This window comes from Streptopelia decaocto, assembly GCF_964273445.1.
Source record: "Streptopelia decaocto genome assembly, chromosome: 1".
In the NCBI taxonomy this organism is placed as follows: domain Eukaryota; kingdom Metazoa; phylum Chordata; class Aves; order Columbiformes; family Columbidae; genus Streptopelia; species Streptopelia decaocto.
The window spans coordinates 75940568-75960232 of NC_138663.1; the positions used below are offsets into that span (position 1 = coordinate 75940568).

Genomic DNA, 19665 nt, shown 5'->3' on the forward strand with positions numbered 1-19665 from the left:
TATGTTCTGGGTGAGCTACAGGCTTTTTGTGTGAAGGAGCATGGAGGATTTAATCTCTCTGCGCCTCAAGTCCCTATCTATAAAACAGGGATAATAATGCATCTTGGCCTCAAAATAGGAGGTGAATTTAATTAATTAACTTCAAACACACATTGACATGGTAGGAATAATAAGATGGCATACTGTCACAGGAAAACACAGAACTATATAGAAATTAAACTTCAAATTCACCTTGCATTAGCTCACTCCTTTGTGAGCTATTCCAGATTTGTACTTATATAGGTAAGAGCAGAAGTTTGCCTTGGATATTCTTTTGACATTTGCAGTTGGTAAGTCACATCAGAGTATTTTTTTTAATCTAGACAGTCTTTGCATACTTAAAAGTAGAACAAAGTAAGAAATTAAGAAAATTATAGAATCATTTAGGTCGGAAAAAACCTTTAAGATCATTGAGTCCAAAAAGACTACAGTGCAGGGTGCTTAAAACTTTGTGATATCTTTTTCAGCTGATAAATGGCGGTGAAGATGTGTTGATATTTTACAATGACAGAGCATCATTTCCAGTTCTACTCCAAATGATGTGTTCAGAGCGAGATCGAGCAGATGAGAGTGGACCCTTAGCGTATCACATTACTCTAGTGGAATTGCTAGCGGCTTGTACAGAAGGAAAGAATGTATATACAGAGATCAAGTGCAATTCACTCCTGCCGCTGGATGATATAGTAAGAGTAGTGACCCATGATGACTGCATACCTGAGGTAAGATTCACTGAATGAAGATGCAGACTTATCATTTTTCCAAAACTCAGAAGATGTTTTGTTGTTTATAATAAACTGGTAAGTTGAATATTTGCAGAGAAACCAGGCTAGAAACAAGTGGTGTTTGTTAAGGTCAGTAAGTGAGAAAGGATAGCCAGTATTTTCTTAAACAGAAAATTACTTGTCCCTTATGCTTCAATTGTCAGCTTTTTGGGGCAGACACCTTGTTTTATTTTCCTGCGTTTGTCCAGCCACTCTCAGAGTTTAATGCTCTGATAACTTCTGGCTGTAGCTGTGAAGAATCAGCTGAGTGGTTTGTCAAGCCAACATTTTGCCACTGTCTGAATTTGCTGGAAATGATGGGTAACATTCTGGCCATGCTCAAGTCAGTGGGAATTTTGGGTGCAGTCTTGCTTTATTAAACTCAATTGCAGTTCAGCAAATGTTTTTATTCACTGCATATAGAGGCCTAATTCTGCAGCTACTACCAGTCATGCTTCAGTGGGACTGTGATACCTCAGGCTGATCAGAACAAGAATGCACCAAACCTGATGTGATCAAAAGAAATCTCTTGACAGCCTTTGCAAGGAGCGTGTTCTGGCCCCGTGTGTATCAGACAGATTTCTGCAGGCTATCTGATGGGAAAATGTATCTTGTATCAACGCAACTGGGACCTGCAGGAGTAAAGACTCCCTCTGTGCCATGAGGCTCTACAGAGGGATCTGGACCAACTGGATCATTGGGCTGAGGCCAATTGTGTGAGTTTAACAAGGCCAAGTGCCAGGTCCTGCACTTGGGTCACAACAACCCCAGGCATCGCTACAGGCTCAGGGAAGAGTGGCTGGAAAGCTGCCTGGCAGAAAGGGATCTGGGGGTGCTGGTTGACAGCTGGCTGATTGTGAGCCAGCAGAGTGCCCAGGTGGCCAAAAAGGCCAACAGCATCCTGGCTTGTATCAGGAATAGCATGGCCACATCAGGACTAGGGAAGTGATTGTGCCACTGCATATGGTGCTGGTGAGGCCACACCTTGAACCCTGTGTTCAGTTTTGGGCCCCTCACTACAGGAAAGACATTGAGGTGCTGGAGAGTGCAGAGAAGGGCAACGAAGCTGGTGAGGGGCCTGGAGCACAAGTCTGATGAGGAGCAGCTGAGGGAACTGGGGCTATTGAGCCTGGAGAAAAGGAGGCTGAGGGGAGACCTTATGGCTGTCTACAACTCCCTGAAAGGAGGTTGTAGCATGGAGGGTGTTGGTCTCTTCTCCGTAGTAACAAGTGATAGGACAAGAGGAAATGGCCTCAAGTTGTGCCAGGGGAGGTTCAGATTGGATATTAGGAAACATTTCTTCACAGAAAGATTTGTCAGGCCTTGGAACAGGCTGCCCAGGGAACTGGTTGGGTCACCATCCCTGGAGGTGTTTAAAAGACATTTAGAAGAGGTTCCTAGGGACATGGTTTAGTGCCAGACTTATGTTAATGTTTGGAAATGATCTCGAGGGTCTCTTCCAACCAAAACGATTCTATGAAAAAGTCCCCTTGTGATCAACTGATTCTTTTCTTAAAAAGAAAAATGTTTGCTTTGCTCTGAAGTTCCTCTTAACATTAATTTCAACAGATGCTAATTTAAAAAGCCCAAACAAATGTAACTTAAAAGTCTGCAATGAGTTTTCTCCAGGCTGCATTGAACTTATGCAACTACCTACTCTCCTTGGACTACGACAAAAAATTTTCAGTGTATCTATGTATGTTTATATTTTATCTATACATTTCAGGCACTGGAGATCCATTTTGATGATGTGCACATGCAGACTGTAATGCATGAGCGGATTGAGACTGCAGTGCTCCTGTTATGGCTTGTGCTGCTGTTGCTGCAGTCCCAGCACTGCACAACCTGTCTCTTCCATTTAGATCTGAGTTACACCCACCCCAAATGCAGGCGCTGCATCAGGATTGTGGGAATATAGGGTTTGCAGTCCCAGCTCTGCTAAAGACATTTTTTTTTTTCGATATTTGGCAAGCCTGTCGCAAGGCATCAACGCTCAGCAGTCAACCAGCAAGTGCAGGGGTGTACCGTGTTTTGACAGCTCCTGGATTTGGAGCCCAGTCCCTTGTAGTCTTAATATCATTGAATTTTCAAATTTATTATTAGTTTGTTTTGGGGAGGGGGGTTGTTGTAAGAGTAAGAATGTTTGTAAAATAGTTTCCGTTTTCCTTCATGTGATCATTCAGTAAGTACATAATTGCACTTATTGCCATGCTTCTGTCTAAATCTATAGAACTGAACATATGCATTGCTACTGTTGTTAGAGTTTGTTAAGTACTTGAAGATCATCTCTGTTGTTCAGTATTTTTGCAGATAGAAGATGTCACGTTAATGGTTTTTACTGTTCCACTTCATATTGTTTATGTTTTTGCCGTTCCTGCAGGTGAAAATTGCATATGTTAATTTTGTTAATCACTGTTACGTGGACACTGAAGTGGAAATGAAAGAAATCTATGCCAGTAACCATATTTGGAAGTTATTTGAGAACTTTCTTGTTGATATGGCAAGGGTAAGCTTCACGAGACGTTAAATATCACAGTATAGTAATGGGTGGCAACTGAACTGACAATAACTTTTCTTGGTAAACTTCTTTCATTTTACTAACTATTTTTTTTCAAAGTTGACAGTAGAGTAGGTGTGAGGTTTTTTAACAAGTGGTTATTTCTATGTTATTTATCATAATTTAGCCTGCTAATTGCTAGCAGTTTTCTCTTTCTAAAAGGGCATCTTGGAACCCATGTTGCTTTCTCTTTTCTTCCAGAAAAACAAGTTGGGTGCATGTGCAGGCTTGAAAGTCTGTGTGTATCTTCTGGCAGCTTGTGTTACATGTCATTGTGCTGGTGACTGAAAAAAAAAGATCCCACATCTGTAATCTTCTTGCTTAACGTTGATAGTATAGTGAGGATAGGCCTGTTTTTGTCTTTTTGCCTACTGTCACTACATTCTCACCGCTGATGCAAAAAGCAGGTGTAGAGCTATGTTCTTTCAGAATACTAATTCATATATAAACTGTAGGCTGCAAGGTGATGGGGCACAGTTAGTACTATAGGCATTAAATTCCTGTGGACTGTAGTGAGCTTCATGGTGTCATTACTTGTTGAATTAAGTTTCAAGTCAGAAGTTGAATTAAGCTTCCACTCCCTGGTATTTCAGAGGTAGAAACCAGGAGAAATCTTATGACTTGCAGAAGGATAAAATACAATAGTAGAGTCATGAGGGGAAGCTAGCATGACGTGATTACGGCTTACATGACTTATCCTTTTCTAGGAGGTTAATGTTTCTTGTAAGAGTCTAATATCAATACTAACTAATGGAGTTGCTCTTTCTGCTCAAGAAGAAGAACCACAGTTCTGGTGGACTGTATTTGACCCTTGATGCTTGACAGGATTTTGGAGATGTTATAGAGCATGTTGTCATAGTGCATACCTATCTTTTCCCAGTCCACGGTCCATTGCATTTTATAATCCCTAAGTTCTCAGTTCTTGCATTCTTCATTTTGTTGAAATAAAGTAAAAGAATCTCAGTTCAGTCCTGCAGCGGACATTTACCCCAAAGTAATAGTGTGCCACAAAATAATTTATTTGAAACCTATTGGGAGAAAATACCATGAATTATGGCCAAAAGAAGAATGAGTGCAAAGGCTTGTGCTGTATGATAGGCACCGGGACCTGTTTATTGCTCTGGGAACAGAGAACTTATAAATGGTTGGGGTTTTTTTGGTTTTGTGGGGTTTTGTTTTGTTGTGGTTTTGTTTGTTTGGGTTTTTGTTGGTTTTGGTTTTGTTTTTTGCTGTGGTGTTGCTTTATTTTCTGGCAACAGGTTAAGACAGGGATGTTTGTCCTCTCTTTTTTTGGTGCTAGTGATTTTCAGCAGTAATAAGATGTCCACAAGCTGTGTTTTCGTGCTGTCTTGCCTCTCTGGTCGTGTTGTACAGTGAAAGCCCTTCTGGGCAAATCAAGCTCATTTGAAAATTAAGATCAGAAACCTCCTTGGAGGGGGATTCTGATTTTGAACTTTTCTGGTTTTAACCCAAGAAATATTTTCTTCAGTTAGATTCCCTTTCCTGTTTGCCCTTTCCTGATGTGTCTTGGCCCTGACCCTCCAAACACAGACTACTACCCTCCCTAGCTCTTGAACGTGAACGATTTTCTTTGCTCTTGGGCTAGAAGCAGACATGTAGAAAAAGGGCTCTGTCCACAGTTCCTTCATGAGCCCGGAGACAAAGTGCACTTTGCCAAATGATGCTGGAGACGGCGGAGCTTGTTTTCACATACCCTTCTTATAAGAGAAATTAGACTCCAGGTCTTCAGAGATGAAGAGTGAGTGTGTTATTAATGCTGCATTTTGTGTGCGTATGCTGTTGGCACCGAGTGGCAAAATGCACTTTTATTTTGCTCCCCTGCAAAGCTCGCAGGGCAGGTGCCTTATTAGTCCTTTTAATTTCCTGGTTGATGGCTAAAAGAAAGAAGGAGCGTGTCAGCAGTGCTCTGGCCTGTCCTGCTCTTCAGCCAGGTCCCTGTGGGTAGCCACATCTTCCAGGTTATTGAGTGTATTTGTTCAGGTTTAGTTTTCTGGGGCCCAGGCAGAGCCCATGTGTTATAAATACATCAGTGTTATGTAGCTATCAAGGCAGTTAGAATGCTGTCAGCCTCATGAAAGATGTTACAATAGCTTTCAAAGCATTTAGAAAAAGAGCCCTTTGATCCTCTGTGTTCCAGTGAGCTAAAAGGGATGCTTTGGCGTGGGGGGAGGGGAAATGCTTTTCTTTTAGCTGCTACAAATGCCTGTCACTGGGTGAGTTTGTGAGCTTTGAACTTCTTACTAGAGAGCACTAAGGTGGAAGATGGAGAGTGTTATCCTTAGGTTGGATTCTTTACCTTTTTATTTTTTAAAGAAAAAAAAAATAGTAACCAATTTTTAAATCTGTTTCTCGAGCCAGGAAGGAAATATTTAGTCCCCAGCTGTCATTCTCTTTCAACAACGTGATACATTGCAAAGAAGGCACGAGGCAGATTCATGTATAAATTCAGTTTGCCAAAAGCAGTCGCACTTTCAAAGACACCCTGTTTCTACGGTTTCTGCCAACCTACTTTCTCCCGTGTATGACTTAAAGCGTTGCGCTAAGCAAAGTGGGTGCTGCCGAAGGAAAGGCTTTCCTCTCCTGTGTGTGGCCCAGCCTGTAAGCCAGCAGCTGTAGTCTGAGGAGGATTAAAGAAAGAGCCAGGATCTGACAGCTGTAAAGGCATCCTGGCTTTCTCCGCAGAATTTTTGAAGTATTATTCATGTGAGGTTTGGTCCCAGCGCCTCTTAAGGGGTTTTTAAACACTCCTTTCTCGATCTTCATCTCCATTTCATGCATTTCAGGTCTTTTCTTCCACAGGGAAACATTTTTCAGTCCCCAAAGGGCAGAGGGATAAGAACAAATGAGAGGATTTCCGAATTCCTTCTGTGCTGGGAATTTTTCAGACAGGTGTTGGAGCAGAGTGACATCTCCACATATGGCTCTGCTTTTTAGACAAGTAAAGGGGAAAGCTTAAAAGCATTTTGGAATTTAGTTTGGGCAACTTCTGAATTCACCATTTGCACAGCTCCCTTTCTTTCCATTGGGACCAAAAGTGCTGAACCTCAGAGCTACTGGTTCAAGCCAAAATTGGCATGCAGGTTAATTAAAAGCAGAAGAACTTAAAGAGGTTTTTAGTTCTATAAGCTTTTTTTTTCTAAGGAAAAAAAAATGGATTGTTAACTGAATCCTTGTTATCTCCATGCGGACTCAGGGTGATGGTGCTGGTGTTATACTTTTCCAAAACCTGAGCAGCTGAAGAGTTTGCTATTTCAGTTTGTTGCTTCTCTGACCAAAATCTTTCCTTTCCTGGAGTGATAAAAAATGCACTATGTGGGGGCATGACTTGTTTATCTGACACATTTGGGAAAAGCAGACAAGCAAAGCTCCTCAAGATGCCTCATTTCTGTAACTCTTCAGTTATCTTTGGTTATTCCTCTGCCTACCATATGACAGTACTCTACTCAAAATGTGTTTGTGTTCTCATGAGCTGTATCTTCGCCTGAACATGGATGCTTCTGGATGTCACGTCAGTAACCTTCCTTAAAATGTTCCCGGTGAAACTGCTTTCTTGTAGTGTCCAAGTGTGACAGTGGCACTGTGCAATTAGGGAGCAGGTTTGTGCGGTGTGAGATGCAGGTGTTGTGGATTATCCTTCTACTTCTGTCACTAACTTTTCTCTGTGACTTTAAGCAATGCACTCAACTTCTTCGGATTCTGTTTCCCACCCATAAAGCGATGTAATGCCCCACAGACCTTCATGATTTTGTGTTAAATGCTCATATAGTAATGTGAAGGCTATAAACAAAATTAATTCAGCTCGCAAATAGATGCCCTAGAACATTACAGTAATCTGTGCCTTGCATAGGTGAAAGAGAGAACAGCTTTGCCTTTCATTTCTTGAAACATGACTAGAACTGCTTATTTAAAGGCTGTTGAAGAGGTAATATGAGTCTAGCCTGTATTTCTTCTTATCAATGCTTATAAATATCTTAAGGGCAGGTGTCAAGAGGATGAGACCAGGCTCTTTTCAGTGCTGCTCTACAAGAGGGTGAGGGGCAACGGGCACAGACTGAAGCACAGCAGGTTTCATCTGAATATGAGGAGAAACTTCTTTACTTTGAGGGTGCCAGAGTGCTGGAACAGGCTGCCCAGGGGGGTTGTGGAGTCTCCTTCTCTGGAGACATTCAAAACCCACCACCTAGACATGATCCTGTGCAGCCTCATCTGGGTGAACCTGCTTTAGCAGGTGGGCTGGACTGGATGATCTCCAGAGGTCCCTTCCAACCCCTACCAATTCTTATTTGTCTGGTCTTGCCTTTCTCACCATCTGGCTCTCTGCAGGCTCCTTTTGAGTACTGTCCACACTGACATATGCAAAGTGAACATGACTCTGTATAGATGTTCACAAATTCTGAAAAGAAGTAAAGAAATACGGAAGGCTGTGATCTATCTCAGTAATTTTTTGCTTTCTTTAAACATGACATCTTTATGCAGCAACAAACTTTTACTGTTGTACCAAAGGGGGTCTTCAGGAATCTTTTGTACAAATCTTCCCACATCCTCCCACCGTTTAATCATCCTTCTGTGCTCCAGAGTTGTCCCAGTATCATCCATTCTCTTCTTTCATTGTTTTCAGTTTGTCTCTTGTATTTTCCCCATGTGGCTTTTCTAAGTAATGTTGCCTTTTTAGTTCACAATCCTAAAGGCTGTTGGTATTGACTATGCTATTTAGTTTCTTTCCCTCTTTTTTTAAACATTTTTCCTGTAAATAAGCTTTACCTTCACCACCTATTTGTGGTGACTGATTGTAGTGAGAAGTCAAACATTACTCTAACCTAAGGTTTTATGTCTCGTCTCTAAAGCCTCTTCCAAACAGCCTCACAATGGGAGTAAAGGCCCATTTTCTTCTTGAATCTGTCTAAATGTGTAAGTGGCATGCAATGTGCTGACTGAGGGAGATCCTTTTTTCATGGTGTGGAAAAGAATAGAGAGCCAGCCAGAAAGAGCTAGTTCAGAAGAGAAGGGTATTCAAAAGACAACATGGACCTCCCAGAAGAAAGATTAGTTATCACAAATGCAGCTTGAACTCTAAGATAGTTATCTCTGATAGATTTTGTATAAAAATCATTTGTCTTTGTATTAAGAAGAAATATTACATGTGTTATAATAAATACGAAATAGTAAAGCTTGCTTATTTAAAAGAATGCCATCTCATTGTCACCTCATTCTTCCCTGTAGGTTTGTAACACAACCACAGATCGTAAACATGCAGACACATCTCTGGAGAAATATGTCACTGAGCCCGTAATGAACATTGTGAGCGGCTTCTTCAATTCGCCATTTTCAGATAACAGCACCAGCCTCCAGGTAAGGAATAGAGACACAGACAAATACATAATTCAGACCATTAATGAGGTACTTTCTGTTGCCCAGATAGGAATGCTGTATCTTTACATCCTCCTTTAACTTCTCTGTCCCGTCTTATGCCCCTGGCTAGCAGCTTCATTTCTCTTTGAAACACTCTTAATTTTTACCACTTACAGCTCTGAACCAGTAGACAGCACAAAATGGTCAGATTTACTCCTGGTTCTTGTGAATTCATTGGAGAGGGTATCCTTGCAGAGTAATGGTCTGTCTTTGTATGAGAAAAATGTGGTCTCCTATGACAAAAGGGATGTATGCCTGCGAACTGGGAAGACTCATCTGTCCTTCTGCTCTGTACTGTGTTTGCTTCATATCAGTGGCAATTTGAGGAAAAAATGTGTGATTTGGCCTTTTTAGGGGTGCAGCATTGATTCCTGTTCCCCTCAGTCCTTAAGAGTAAAGAGAATTTAATGGAGTTGTAACTTGACTCTACAAGATGAAAACCCTTTGTATGTGGTTTGTGTTGTGTCAGACCCAAGGGCAGTTGTGAGGAGATTCTAAAGGGTAAAATTCCATGTTTATCTCTTTGATTTCAGACACACCAGCCTGTTTTTATTCAACTGCTGCAGTCTGCTTTTAGAATTTACAACTGTACCTGGCCAAATCCAACACAGAAAGCCTCAGTGGAGTCATGTATCAAGACTTTGGCTGAAGTGGGTAGGTGTCAGGTTTTACTTTCATTATTATTCTCTGTGTTTTATGATCAGACTTACTTGAGGTTGAATAGCTTTCAATTTGACTCTACTATCCTGAAATTGTGACAGTGGTGACTTCAGAAATCCCACTTTCTGAGGCTCAATTATTCCTCCTTTTATAACCTATGCAAATCTGTCCCATCAGATAGGTTATTAGGTGAAACCTGTAGGTCAGAGAGATGTTTGCCAAGTGAATGATAGTTATGATATTAAAACACAACATAAGCTATGAGAAAACCTGGGCATTTGTAGTCATGCTGGGCTACATTTGCACAAGATGTAGACAGCGATGCATAGAAATTGTACATTGGAGAACACCAACCATTTTTTCGTTTGGTTCCTGGGAGATGCATTTGTTATTGTCAGTCACAGTCCTGGTCTTGTTCAGGTTTTGTCCCATCAGGGAACCGGGGATGGAAACCACTGTTTTGCCATTCCACAGCTTTTCCACTTACTCCTCACCATCAGGCCTGATCATTTACTGCTGCTACACAGTCAGCCTTGTCAGGGGAATAATGCCTTGCCCTGGCACTGAGACTGAATTTGGCTCTCAGGGTAGCTAATAAGTTACATGTGTTCAAATAAATTCAAATACCATGTTAAAGTGAAAGATTTAAAACTTTGTATCCTAAAATATAAAATAGTCTTCACCAGTATGTAGCTAAATCTGGCAAAAGTTCATTCTTAAATTAAATTTCTGTGAATATGATTTTAAAGTCTTCTCCCATGACAGAAAAAAAGGATTATTCAATATAGTTTCTAAAAGTCAGTAATTCTGATGACTTGTAGAATAAGGTCCTGCTCAGTGTGAGTGAAAACGAAGTAGAGACAGATACATAGAAACTGGCTAAATTCTGTTGTTGATGCAATGTTTAAAAAGTTTTAATAAACAACGATAAAACAATGTGAGTGGGTCCCTGAACCAATTGCAGCATCTGTGGCATTGCAACAATCAAATCTAAATTTAGATGTTGGAGTAGCTTTACAGGAGTATAATTTAACATTTTAGCAAGAACGTCTCATTAACTTTTTGTATGAATAGAATAAGCAGTTACCTAAAAACTTAGCAACCTTCAATTGTTTTATTTGTTTTCCAAATTATTTAATTATGGGTCCATCTGGCAAGAGAACTCGGGAAGCTGAAGACGTTTTATTTCCTTTATGCTACAGCTACTATAGTCTCAAATAAAGCTCTAGCCCTATAAATCCTTGTTTGTTTAACACTTAGGTCCCTGCTCTTCTCTGGCACTTCTGGAAAGAGTCATCAGTAAATTACTTCCTTTGGGAGTCTGAGGAAAGGGGGAAGAAGTAGGGCGGGTGAGAGTATTTTTGACACTGAGCATGGCCTGTGTGTGCTTCTAGACAGCTCGGTGTCTTCATGTTGGTAGAGCTACACCTAAAATCACATTCTAGGTGAGAGAGGTCACTGTGTTATCTCACAGAATCACACAAAATCACAGAATGTTAGGGATTGGAAGGGACCTCGAAAGATCATCCAGTCCAATACCCCTGCCAGAGCAGGAACACCCAGATGAGGCTACACAGGAATGTGTCCAGGCGAGTTTTGAATGTCTCCAGAGAAGGAGACTCCACAACCTCCCTGGGCAGCCTGTTCCAGTGCTCTGGCACCCTTCCCGAGATGAAGTTTCTTCTCAAATTTAAGTGGAACCTTTTGTGTTCCAGTTTGAACCCATTACCCCTTGTCCTACCATTGGTTGTCACCGAGAAGAGCCTGGCTCCATCCTCGTGACGCTCATCCTTTATATATTTATAAACATTAATGAGGTCACCCCTCAGTCTCCTCTTCTCCAGGCTAAAGAGCCCCAGCTCCCTCAGCCTTTCCTCATAAGGGACATGTTCTACTCCCTCACTGAGGTGAGGGTATTTGGAGACACTTGAGCATACTGCCGAGACAGCCAAGCTTAACTCTTCCCCACAGCAGCCTGACAGGGAAGTCTGGGTCACCTTAATGGGGCTGATAGATCCAGCTTCTTGGCCAGGTGCCCCAGCACGTGAAAGGGCTGGTGGTCTTTGCTAGGTAACCTTCTGTGTGCTGCTTGTTCCTGGGGGAGTCAAGGGGAAAGCCCAAATGCAAGGCATGGCTGACGGCTGGAGTGTTCTCTTTTGTTTCGTTCCTTTTTCTGTTTTATGGAGATGGTTTACAGATTTTTTTATTTATTTTTTTAGTGGAGATGGTTTACAGTTGTTTTTCTTTTAAGTATGCTCTTGTGCTGCTGTGTGCACAAATGCAGGCACATCGCAAGAAGAGCCAGAGGCCATGAACGCATTTGCAAAGAGCAAGTTTTATTTTAGTTACCTCTCTACTGGGGGATCTCCGAAGTGGCACCTGAGCTCCCAGGCAGAGGTGACACAGGCGGGGACGCAGGTGCTGGTCAGTTCAGCCCTGGTAGAAGATCACTGGGCCTGCTGAGCTCGCCTGTATTTCAAGGCTTCAGGCAGGCACAGCCTCCTGCTCTTTCTCACAACAAAGCAGGAATCTCAGACATAGTGATAAGTTGTCTAGAGTTTCTCACAGGCCTATGTTATCTAACATCTATTCTCTCATTCTACTCATCAAGCACACAAGGCCAGTAAAACAGTTAGTGTGATGTATGTGCTTTTCCTACAGACAGCTGCAAGTCACTTGAGCGTATTTACATTTAACCAACCTCCTCGCCAATTTTCCCATATATTCCCATACAGCTGTCCTGTAAGTCCAACCTTCTTGCTGCTCTGGCGTCCCACCCATGGGACCCCAGCCATGCCCTGGGCACTCCCAGACATGGCAGAGTGGAGCTGAGCTGCCGGCAAAGGGCATCACGCCGTGTCCTCCTCTGGGACTTCCCTTCAGCAGCAGCCGGGCAGGGAGGCTGAGCATCACCTGGGGGTGCCACGGGCTTCACAGCCTCCGAGCTGCCCCCTGAACGCGTGCATTAGCCTGCACAGCGCTGGTTTCCTTGTCCACATCATAGTAACTGTTAAAGGCTTCATCACTAACGTTAAGCATGGTAAAATTTATTGTGTCGTGTTAGCAAATTGCCACACATTTTTATTTGATGTTTCGTTTTGACAGTGTAGAAAGGGAGTGTAATGGAACAGGTGAGGGGGATTTCCCCGAAGACCAAGTTAGCCAGAGCAGAAGTGGCAGCAGAGTTTTTAACAAACACCCCGGTGTAAAAGTTTGGTTGGAGAGTTTAGCCAGTGGTGATACTCAGTATTTTTAGGCATGGTGTTGAACGTGTCTGCCTGGACTAATTGATTAGGCCTGCTCTGCTCGGCTGAAAGCTTTGGAAAATCTGCCCCAGCTGGGGGTACTAGAGGCTTTAAAAATCAAGGCCCTTTTTGGATTACAGTGCGTGTCCGGTGCCTTTCTTTATCAGGTGTTCCACTGCACAAAGTGGTGGTTCTCTTTGAGTAGGCAGAGGTTTCTTCCATAATACAAACAGGGCAGCCTTTTTTGCCTCTTTTGCTGGCTGTGTATGTGGACCATGTCTGGATTTTGGCTAGGCATCTGTGAGCACTCTTCTGCCTTTTTTTTTGACTTGAGAGTCTGACAGCTTTAATGTTAGGGCCTTCATGTTTCACAGCAGGGTTTTAAAAAAAACTCTAGAAAGATTTTGCCTGTATCAGAGAGACAGAGTATTGTATAGATTTACAGCAGGGACCAAAGACTTTTGATGGAAAATAAATGTAGTATAGAGTTGAAAGAACAAACATGATTTTTTTTATGTGTCATAGCCCTAGATTTAGAAATGTATCTCAGGAGGAAGAAAGATCATACACAGATTTCCCAAGATATCAAAGTTCCGTATAATAATGCACTTGTAAAAGATCCATTTCAGAGCAAGTTTAAGCAACATACATTCTGCTCAGTGCTTACTAGTTTGTTGCTGGCAGGTGGATGTAAGTTTTGCCTCAGGAGCTTAAGATCATTACATCTGTCTTCCTATGAGCACTGTAAGACTGTGCATTACCTTCCAGGTCAACAAAAGGATATGTTGCAGAAGCTAATTTCTTATAGCCCTGGTACTTCAACTCCACTGGACCACCAGGGAAAAACTTCATAAGCTTTTCAGGCTTCACTTGCTGCTTTGTCTCCAGGCAGTTGTCTGCCTCTGGTTCAGCAAGAAGCACAGAGGCTTCCTTGTCTTCAGCAGACCCCGCTGTGGCTCCAAGAGATTTGGAACACATAGATACCAGTGTGCATCAGGTTTCTATTGCCCAGTAAACGTTTGGCTACCTGGTATGAATAGAAACACGAAAGAATAGATGTATATATTAATGTGGCTTGTTCATACGGATTTCTGAAGTAGATTGTCGCAGTAACAAAAATTAACACATTATACATATATCACTTTTGCTTTTCCTACATTCCATAAGACTGAGATTTTGCTTGAAAATATAGTCCAAAAAATGAATTATCAAAACAGCTTCCATCTCACTGATAAAATAGCTATAAATGAAAAACGTTTAAAGGCCCCCTAATCTTTGTGAAAACAGAGGAACTAAGATGTCTAACAATTTAATTTATTTCAAATGAATTCATTATCACAGGACTTTCAGTTCCTACATTTTATAATCTTTGCAAGATTGAGAAGGGCCAGTCTCAAACTTTGCATTTTAAACCATCTACTGTCTCTCCATACGGTAAAATTGGGGAGTATCACCTGTCCTCAGAACTGAAAACCTGGACTGTATATCTTAAATTGTATTGGAGCAGGATATTTCTCCCAGGGCTCACCAGTCTTTCAGGACCCGTGAAAAGAACTGTCTTTGCTTCTTAATGAAGTGGTGGTTCTTATTTCTTCATCCCTGAACATCAGATTTCCTTTCTGTTACAGGGGGGAATCTAGTTGTATTATATTCTTATCTCTGCAGCATCTTTTAGCTTTCTCCCTTATGTTTTTGCAACTTGCATCTTTGATACTGTGTTTGTATTCCAAGGATGTAGCATGTGTATGGCTGTGCTGTTACCACCAATAATGAAATAAGTGGAATTTCCCAGATGAATAAATAGTGGCAGATAGGAACCTGCATTTTGTTAGACTATTTCTCTTGGCAGATCCTTTAAAAAAATCTGTTAGCAAGCCAAATTACATTAGTCATTATCAGATTATACTCTAGGATGCTGTGCAGGAGAAGCAAAAGGAGAATCCTTGTTTCTATCCTACAAAATTGGATGGAAGTCCTGTGAGGTCGCCATTTCGTAAGTTCAAAACTGGAAGAGGTACAGCAGAAGTACTACTGTGATGACTGGGGGAAAGGAGAACTGTATTACAAGAAGAGACTGCAGGAACCCCACGTGTTTTGCCTGGCAAAACAAGGCCTGTGTTTTTGCTTTTTAGAAGTACTTTGGAAGATGAGTAGTCACGAAGAAGGGACATTTAAGCTAAAGGACAGTGCTGACATAAATTACACTAGGTTGTAAATAGCCTAAATAAATTTAGATTGTAAATCAGAGGTTTGAAACCAACTTTGGAAGGATGTCCTTGGACAGTGGGCCAAGAGAAAATGGAGGCAGGAAAGATGGCAGAAAAGCTTCATTTTAAATGGGGCTCAATACATTTTTCAAAAGATGTTAAAGAACATGGGTTGCCTGTAACAGAGAGCAATGGTCTGAAGAAGCAGTGAAGTCCTTTCAAGTTGAATATTTATTCCCCAGTTTCAGATCACCACTACCCCTTTGAACAAAAAACTCTTCCTGTGGTGCTTCTTGACCATGCTTTTATGTCCTCTGAAGCCCTTGCTTTTCTCCTGACAAACTACAATCATTTTATTGCTTCTTTGGAATTATTGTGCATATTTAAATATGTCCATACAGATGAACTTTCCTATAACAATTTTTCCAGCCCTGAAAATACTTTATTTCACTTCCCATTTGAGTTTTAAAATCTTTTTTCCATTTTATAAAAAGCTAGACCTTCATTTTCAATTTTTAGTTCAAATAAAATAATTATCCCGTTGTTACTTTTTTGACAGCAAGAAGAATACATTTCAGATGAAGCACATATTTTATTCTATTTTAACTGTTTGTGTTTCCCTAATTGCAAGAAAAATTCAATGATGATCTTTTTACAGACTGATAAATATTTTAGCATAGATTTCCTGTTGTTAAAAAAACATCCAAGTGAAGGGTACAAGATTGGCAGGCTTGTGTCTTGTCTACACAAAGCTTTTATTTCCCTTAAAAAGTCTTGCTGCTGCTAGCATTAGTGTCTCTCCATCCAAATGCATTTGTTAAGCAGTCAGTAAATGATTAAGGAGCTGGAGGGACTGATTTATGGAGCAAAATTAAATGAACTAAATATGCATCGCTCCATTAAGTGACAACTGGGAAGTGTGGGAGAACATGATATAGCTGTCTGCAACTACCAGAGGGGTGTAAACAAGGAGAGTAAAGGCTTCACACACAGGTACAGCCTGTGGCTTTTTCATGACCTGGATGCCCGTCATGCTCCTCCTTAAGGCACTCGAAGGGGTGAAACACCTGCCCGTCCCCCAGAAAACCCACACTGGGGATGGCTTAGGGTAGTGCAAAATCTACTAAATAACTCTGAAGCCACAAGATACTGTTGAAATGTGGTGTTGTTTAACATCTTTGTCGGTGACATGGACAGTGGGATGGAATGCCCACTTAGCAAGTTTGCCCACAACACCAAGCTGTGTGGTGTGATCAGTGCTCTGGAGGGGAAGGGATGCCATCCAGAGGGACCCTTGACAGGCTTGAGAGTTGAGCCTGTGCAAACCTCATGAAATTCAACAAGGCCAAGTGCCAGGGCCTGCAAACGGGCCAGGGCAATCCCAAGCACAAATACAGGCTGGGTGGAGAATGGAATGAGAGCAGCCTTGAAGAGAAGGACTTGGGGGTGATGGTTGATGAGAAGCTCAATGTGAGCTGGCAATGTGCACCTGCAGCCCAGAAAGCCAATTGCATCCTGGGCTGCACCAAAAGGCTCATGGCCAGCAGGTCAAGAGAGGCGATTCTGCCCCTCTACTCCACTCTAATGAGATCCCACCTGGAGTACTGTATCCAGCTCTGGGGCATCCAACGTAAGAAGGACATAGACCTGTTGGAGCGAGTCCAGAGGAGGGCCACCAAGATGATCAGAGGGCTGGGAACACCTCTACTATGAAGACAGGATGAGAGAGTCAGGGTTGTTCAGCCTGGAGAAGAAAAGGCTCCAGGGAGACCTTCTAGCAGCCTTCCAGTACCTAAATGGCACCTACAAGAAAGCTGGAGAAGGAGTTTTTACGAGGGCTTGTAGTGATAGGACAAGGGGTAATGGCTTTGAACTGAAACAGGGTAGATTTAGATTAGAAATAAGGAAGAAATTCTTCGCCATGAGGATGATGAGGCACTGGAACAGGCTGCTCAGAGAAGCTGTGGATGCCCCATCCCTGGAAGTGTTCAAGGCCAGGCTGTTTGGGGCTTTGAGCAACCTGGTCTAGTGGAAGGTGTCCCTGTCCATGGCAGGGCGGGTGGAACTAGGTGATCTTTGAGGTCCCTTCCAATCCAAACCATTCTATGATTCTGTGATATACTACAAAAGCAAATGGAGTGAAATTTAAAATTAGGGATCAGACTAGGTGGGAATATGAAAGAGATCAGCAAGCTTCCCTATGGCAAGATATATTTCTCTGAGGAATGGGCTTCCAAGGAAAATTACAGGCAAAGGCTACTTCCTGGAAATCCTTAGTACTAAATTGATCCTAAGACTCATGTAGGCAGTATAGTGAAAGGACAGTGCTTCAACAAGCATTCCTGAAATAGGTCCTTTTACTTCCAATTTCTGTGCTTCTATGAAGACAACTACATGCAGGTAATTTAACAAAATACATCTCAGCCCATTTCAGCTCTTCTGTTGGTAGTTGGACTGTGCTCTTGGGACTTTGGTGGAGTCCAGCTCACTCATAGAGAGCAGCCTGATTTTTAGCTGCTTGATCCTCAACATCAATGTTGCCCTTTTCTTTTGAGTCCCCATCTCAAGAGTACTTTTTCATAGCTTAAACAGTAAAGGGGAGACGAAAGCTGCAGATGCACTGGATACACACAGAACCATCCAGCACAGAGCAGCACGTTTTACTGTGACCTGGCTGAATTTGCAGCTCTGCATGGCTCACTGTTTCCACAGGTACCATTTCCTTCCTTGTCTTGACTCAGCTGTGGCTCTTGCTGATAGAACCATTGTGGGCAGCAGACTGAGAGTGAGTTGTGCAAAGGATTTTGCCACAAATGGCATTTCCTCTGACACTGGCAAAACAGTTTGTATTCAGGCTGTAATTAGCCCTGTGCAGGGTGCCCTAGGTAGGACCTGAGCAGTATATAAGGCTGTGCTATACCCTCCACTGCAAGGCAGAATTTACCTTAGCTGAAGACACATTGAAGTCCATCGTGGTGAGAATCCTGCTAGGTACACGGAGCGTACTTTCTTCCCAAGTTCACTAGCCAGATGAAAGACAGAATTTTACCCCCTCCTGGCTCCTTTGTCTACCAACTCTAACCCTACTTTGCAAGTTTGAGTGCTGTCCAAAAGTATTTCTAAAGTGGAACAAAAATAAACATGCTTTTAAATATTTTATGTTCATACTTTAAGGGAGATTGACACGTTTTGAAGAGGAAAGCAGCCTACAACACCTAAATTAAAAATAAATATTTATGTTCACATTTGTTCATCAGCTTTCTAAAATGTAAAAATATGTTTCATGTTGTTTTAAATAATGAAATGTGAAACAAATGAAAGATAAACTTTCTACAAGCTGCAAAGAAATAAGAAGACAAAGGCTTTGTTTATAGCTTAGACTTCAACAGTGCCCTTTGACAACCAATACAAATCTTAATTACAAATGGAATTATACATATAAGAACTGTTCAAAACAAAGGAGTATTTTTTTTCCTCTCTCTCTGGTTTTCTTTGTGATAGTTTTAATTAGCTGCAACGCTTTGAACAATCATAGTCCTTGACTGCTCCTCAGACACTGATGGAAGTTGTTAACTTCAAATGGCATCTATAGGACTGCCAAAGTCTGGGTTTTCCTCTGAACAATATGCTCCCCATTGCTAAATTTATTCCTGGATATATCAGGATTCTGCATACATACTACTTAACTGAGAAGTGAGCATTGTCCGATAACATTCCAGTGACTGACATTAGGACACAATAAATTGGATTAATAGGCTGCAGCACCCTACCCACACTGGCAGAACTTTAATGGATTTCTGTAATAAAGTAAGCAGCAACAGGGCAAATGTGTTCTGAAAAATAACCCGGTCAAATAATACGGAAAAACAGTCATTAGAAATAATGGCCAGCCATACATGGTATTTTCCTTATGATAATCAGGAACCTTGCCTTCAAAACCAATAGAGAGTGGAAAGGAAAAGTCAGTTGCCAGTGTGGAAACTGGTGGACATCTGCTGCAGAGAATTTGTATACAGTTGTGGGGAAATGTGCCTTCCCATCTTGGACCTAAGCAATTTTTTTTTAATTCCCTGTGGGAAACTGCACGTACCAGAAATGGAATGAGCCCTCTCTTCCATCCCAGTCAAACAGCCTAATCGGGAGGTGGAGGCCCTGGGCCTGCATCAGGAGACACCCTTGCAGTGGGAAGAGAGGAGGGTGCCCTGCACCCACAGGAGCTGTCAAAGAGACGAGGACAGGCATGAACAGCACTCTTGCTGTAGTCTGTGAGATCGGGGATTGAGCAGTCACAGCTTTATTCAGGTTTATCATAAATGCTGCCATTACAATATAGCATTCGGGGTGAGGAGAAAGTTTCTGCCTGGGACGCGTGACTCGCTGTGCTTGGCAGCACGTGAGCCTTCATTTGTCAGAGCTGTTTGCCTGGCTCTGCATGTACTCCTGTGGGGCTGGGGACATCGGCTGTTTGGGAAAGAACGGCATCTCTTGACTTCACAAGTTGAGGACTTAAAGTTGTTTATGTTGTAAGAACTGGGAGGGAGGGGTGGAATACTTTCGATGTCCTCTGCTGCTGTGGCAAGTGTGCGCGTTAGTGCAGCGTGGGGAAAAAACGCCTCGGAGAAACGTTGTGTAGAACTGTCAATGTGGGCTGATGCCTTTTTAAAAATTCACCTTCTTTCAATAAGGAAAACCGAATAATTAGTTATTAAAATTAGTTATTAAAAATGAACTAGAACTGATGCTCAATTTTACTTCTAAGTTTTTAT

At 42.0% G+C, this 19665-nt stretch overlaps 1 protein-coding gene across 3 annotated transcripts in view; it reads left to right on the plus strand.

Moving 5' to 3' along the window:
• ITPR2 (inositol 1,4,5-trisphosphate receptor type 2) overlaps positions 1-19665 on the plus strand; it is a 264569-nt gene that overhangs the window by 125809 nt on the left and 119095 nt on the right. For all 3 annotated transcript variants that reach the window (XM_082043370.1, XM_082043371.1, XM_082043372.1), the window contains 4 exons: positions 507-758; positions 3181-3306; positions 8599-8727; positions 9321-9441. In XM_082043370.1, coding sequence (XP_081899496.1) covers positions 507-758; positions 3181-3306; positions 8599-8727; positions 9321-9441 — 628 coding nt within the window. The remainder of the gene's footprint in view (positions 1-506; positions 759-3180; positions 3307-8598; positions 8728-9320; positions 9442-19665) is intronic.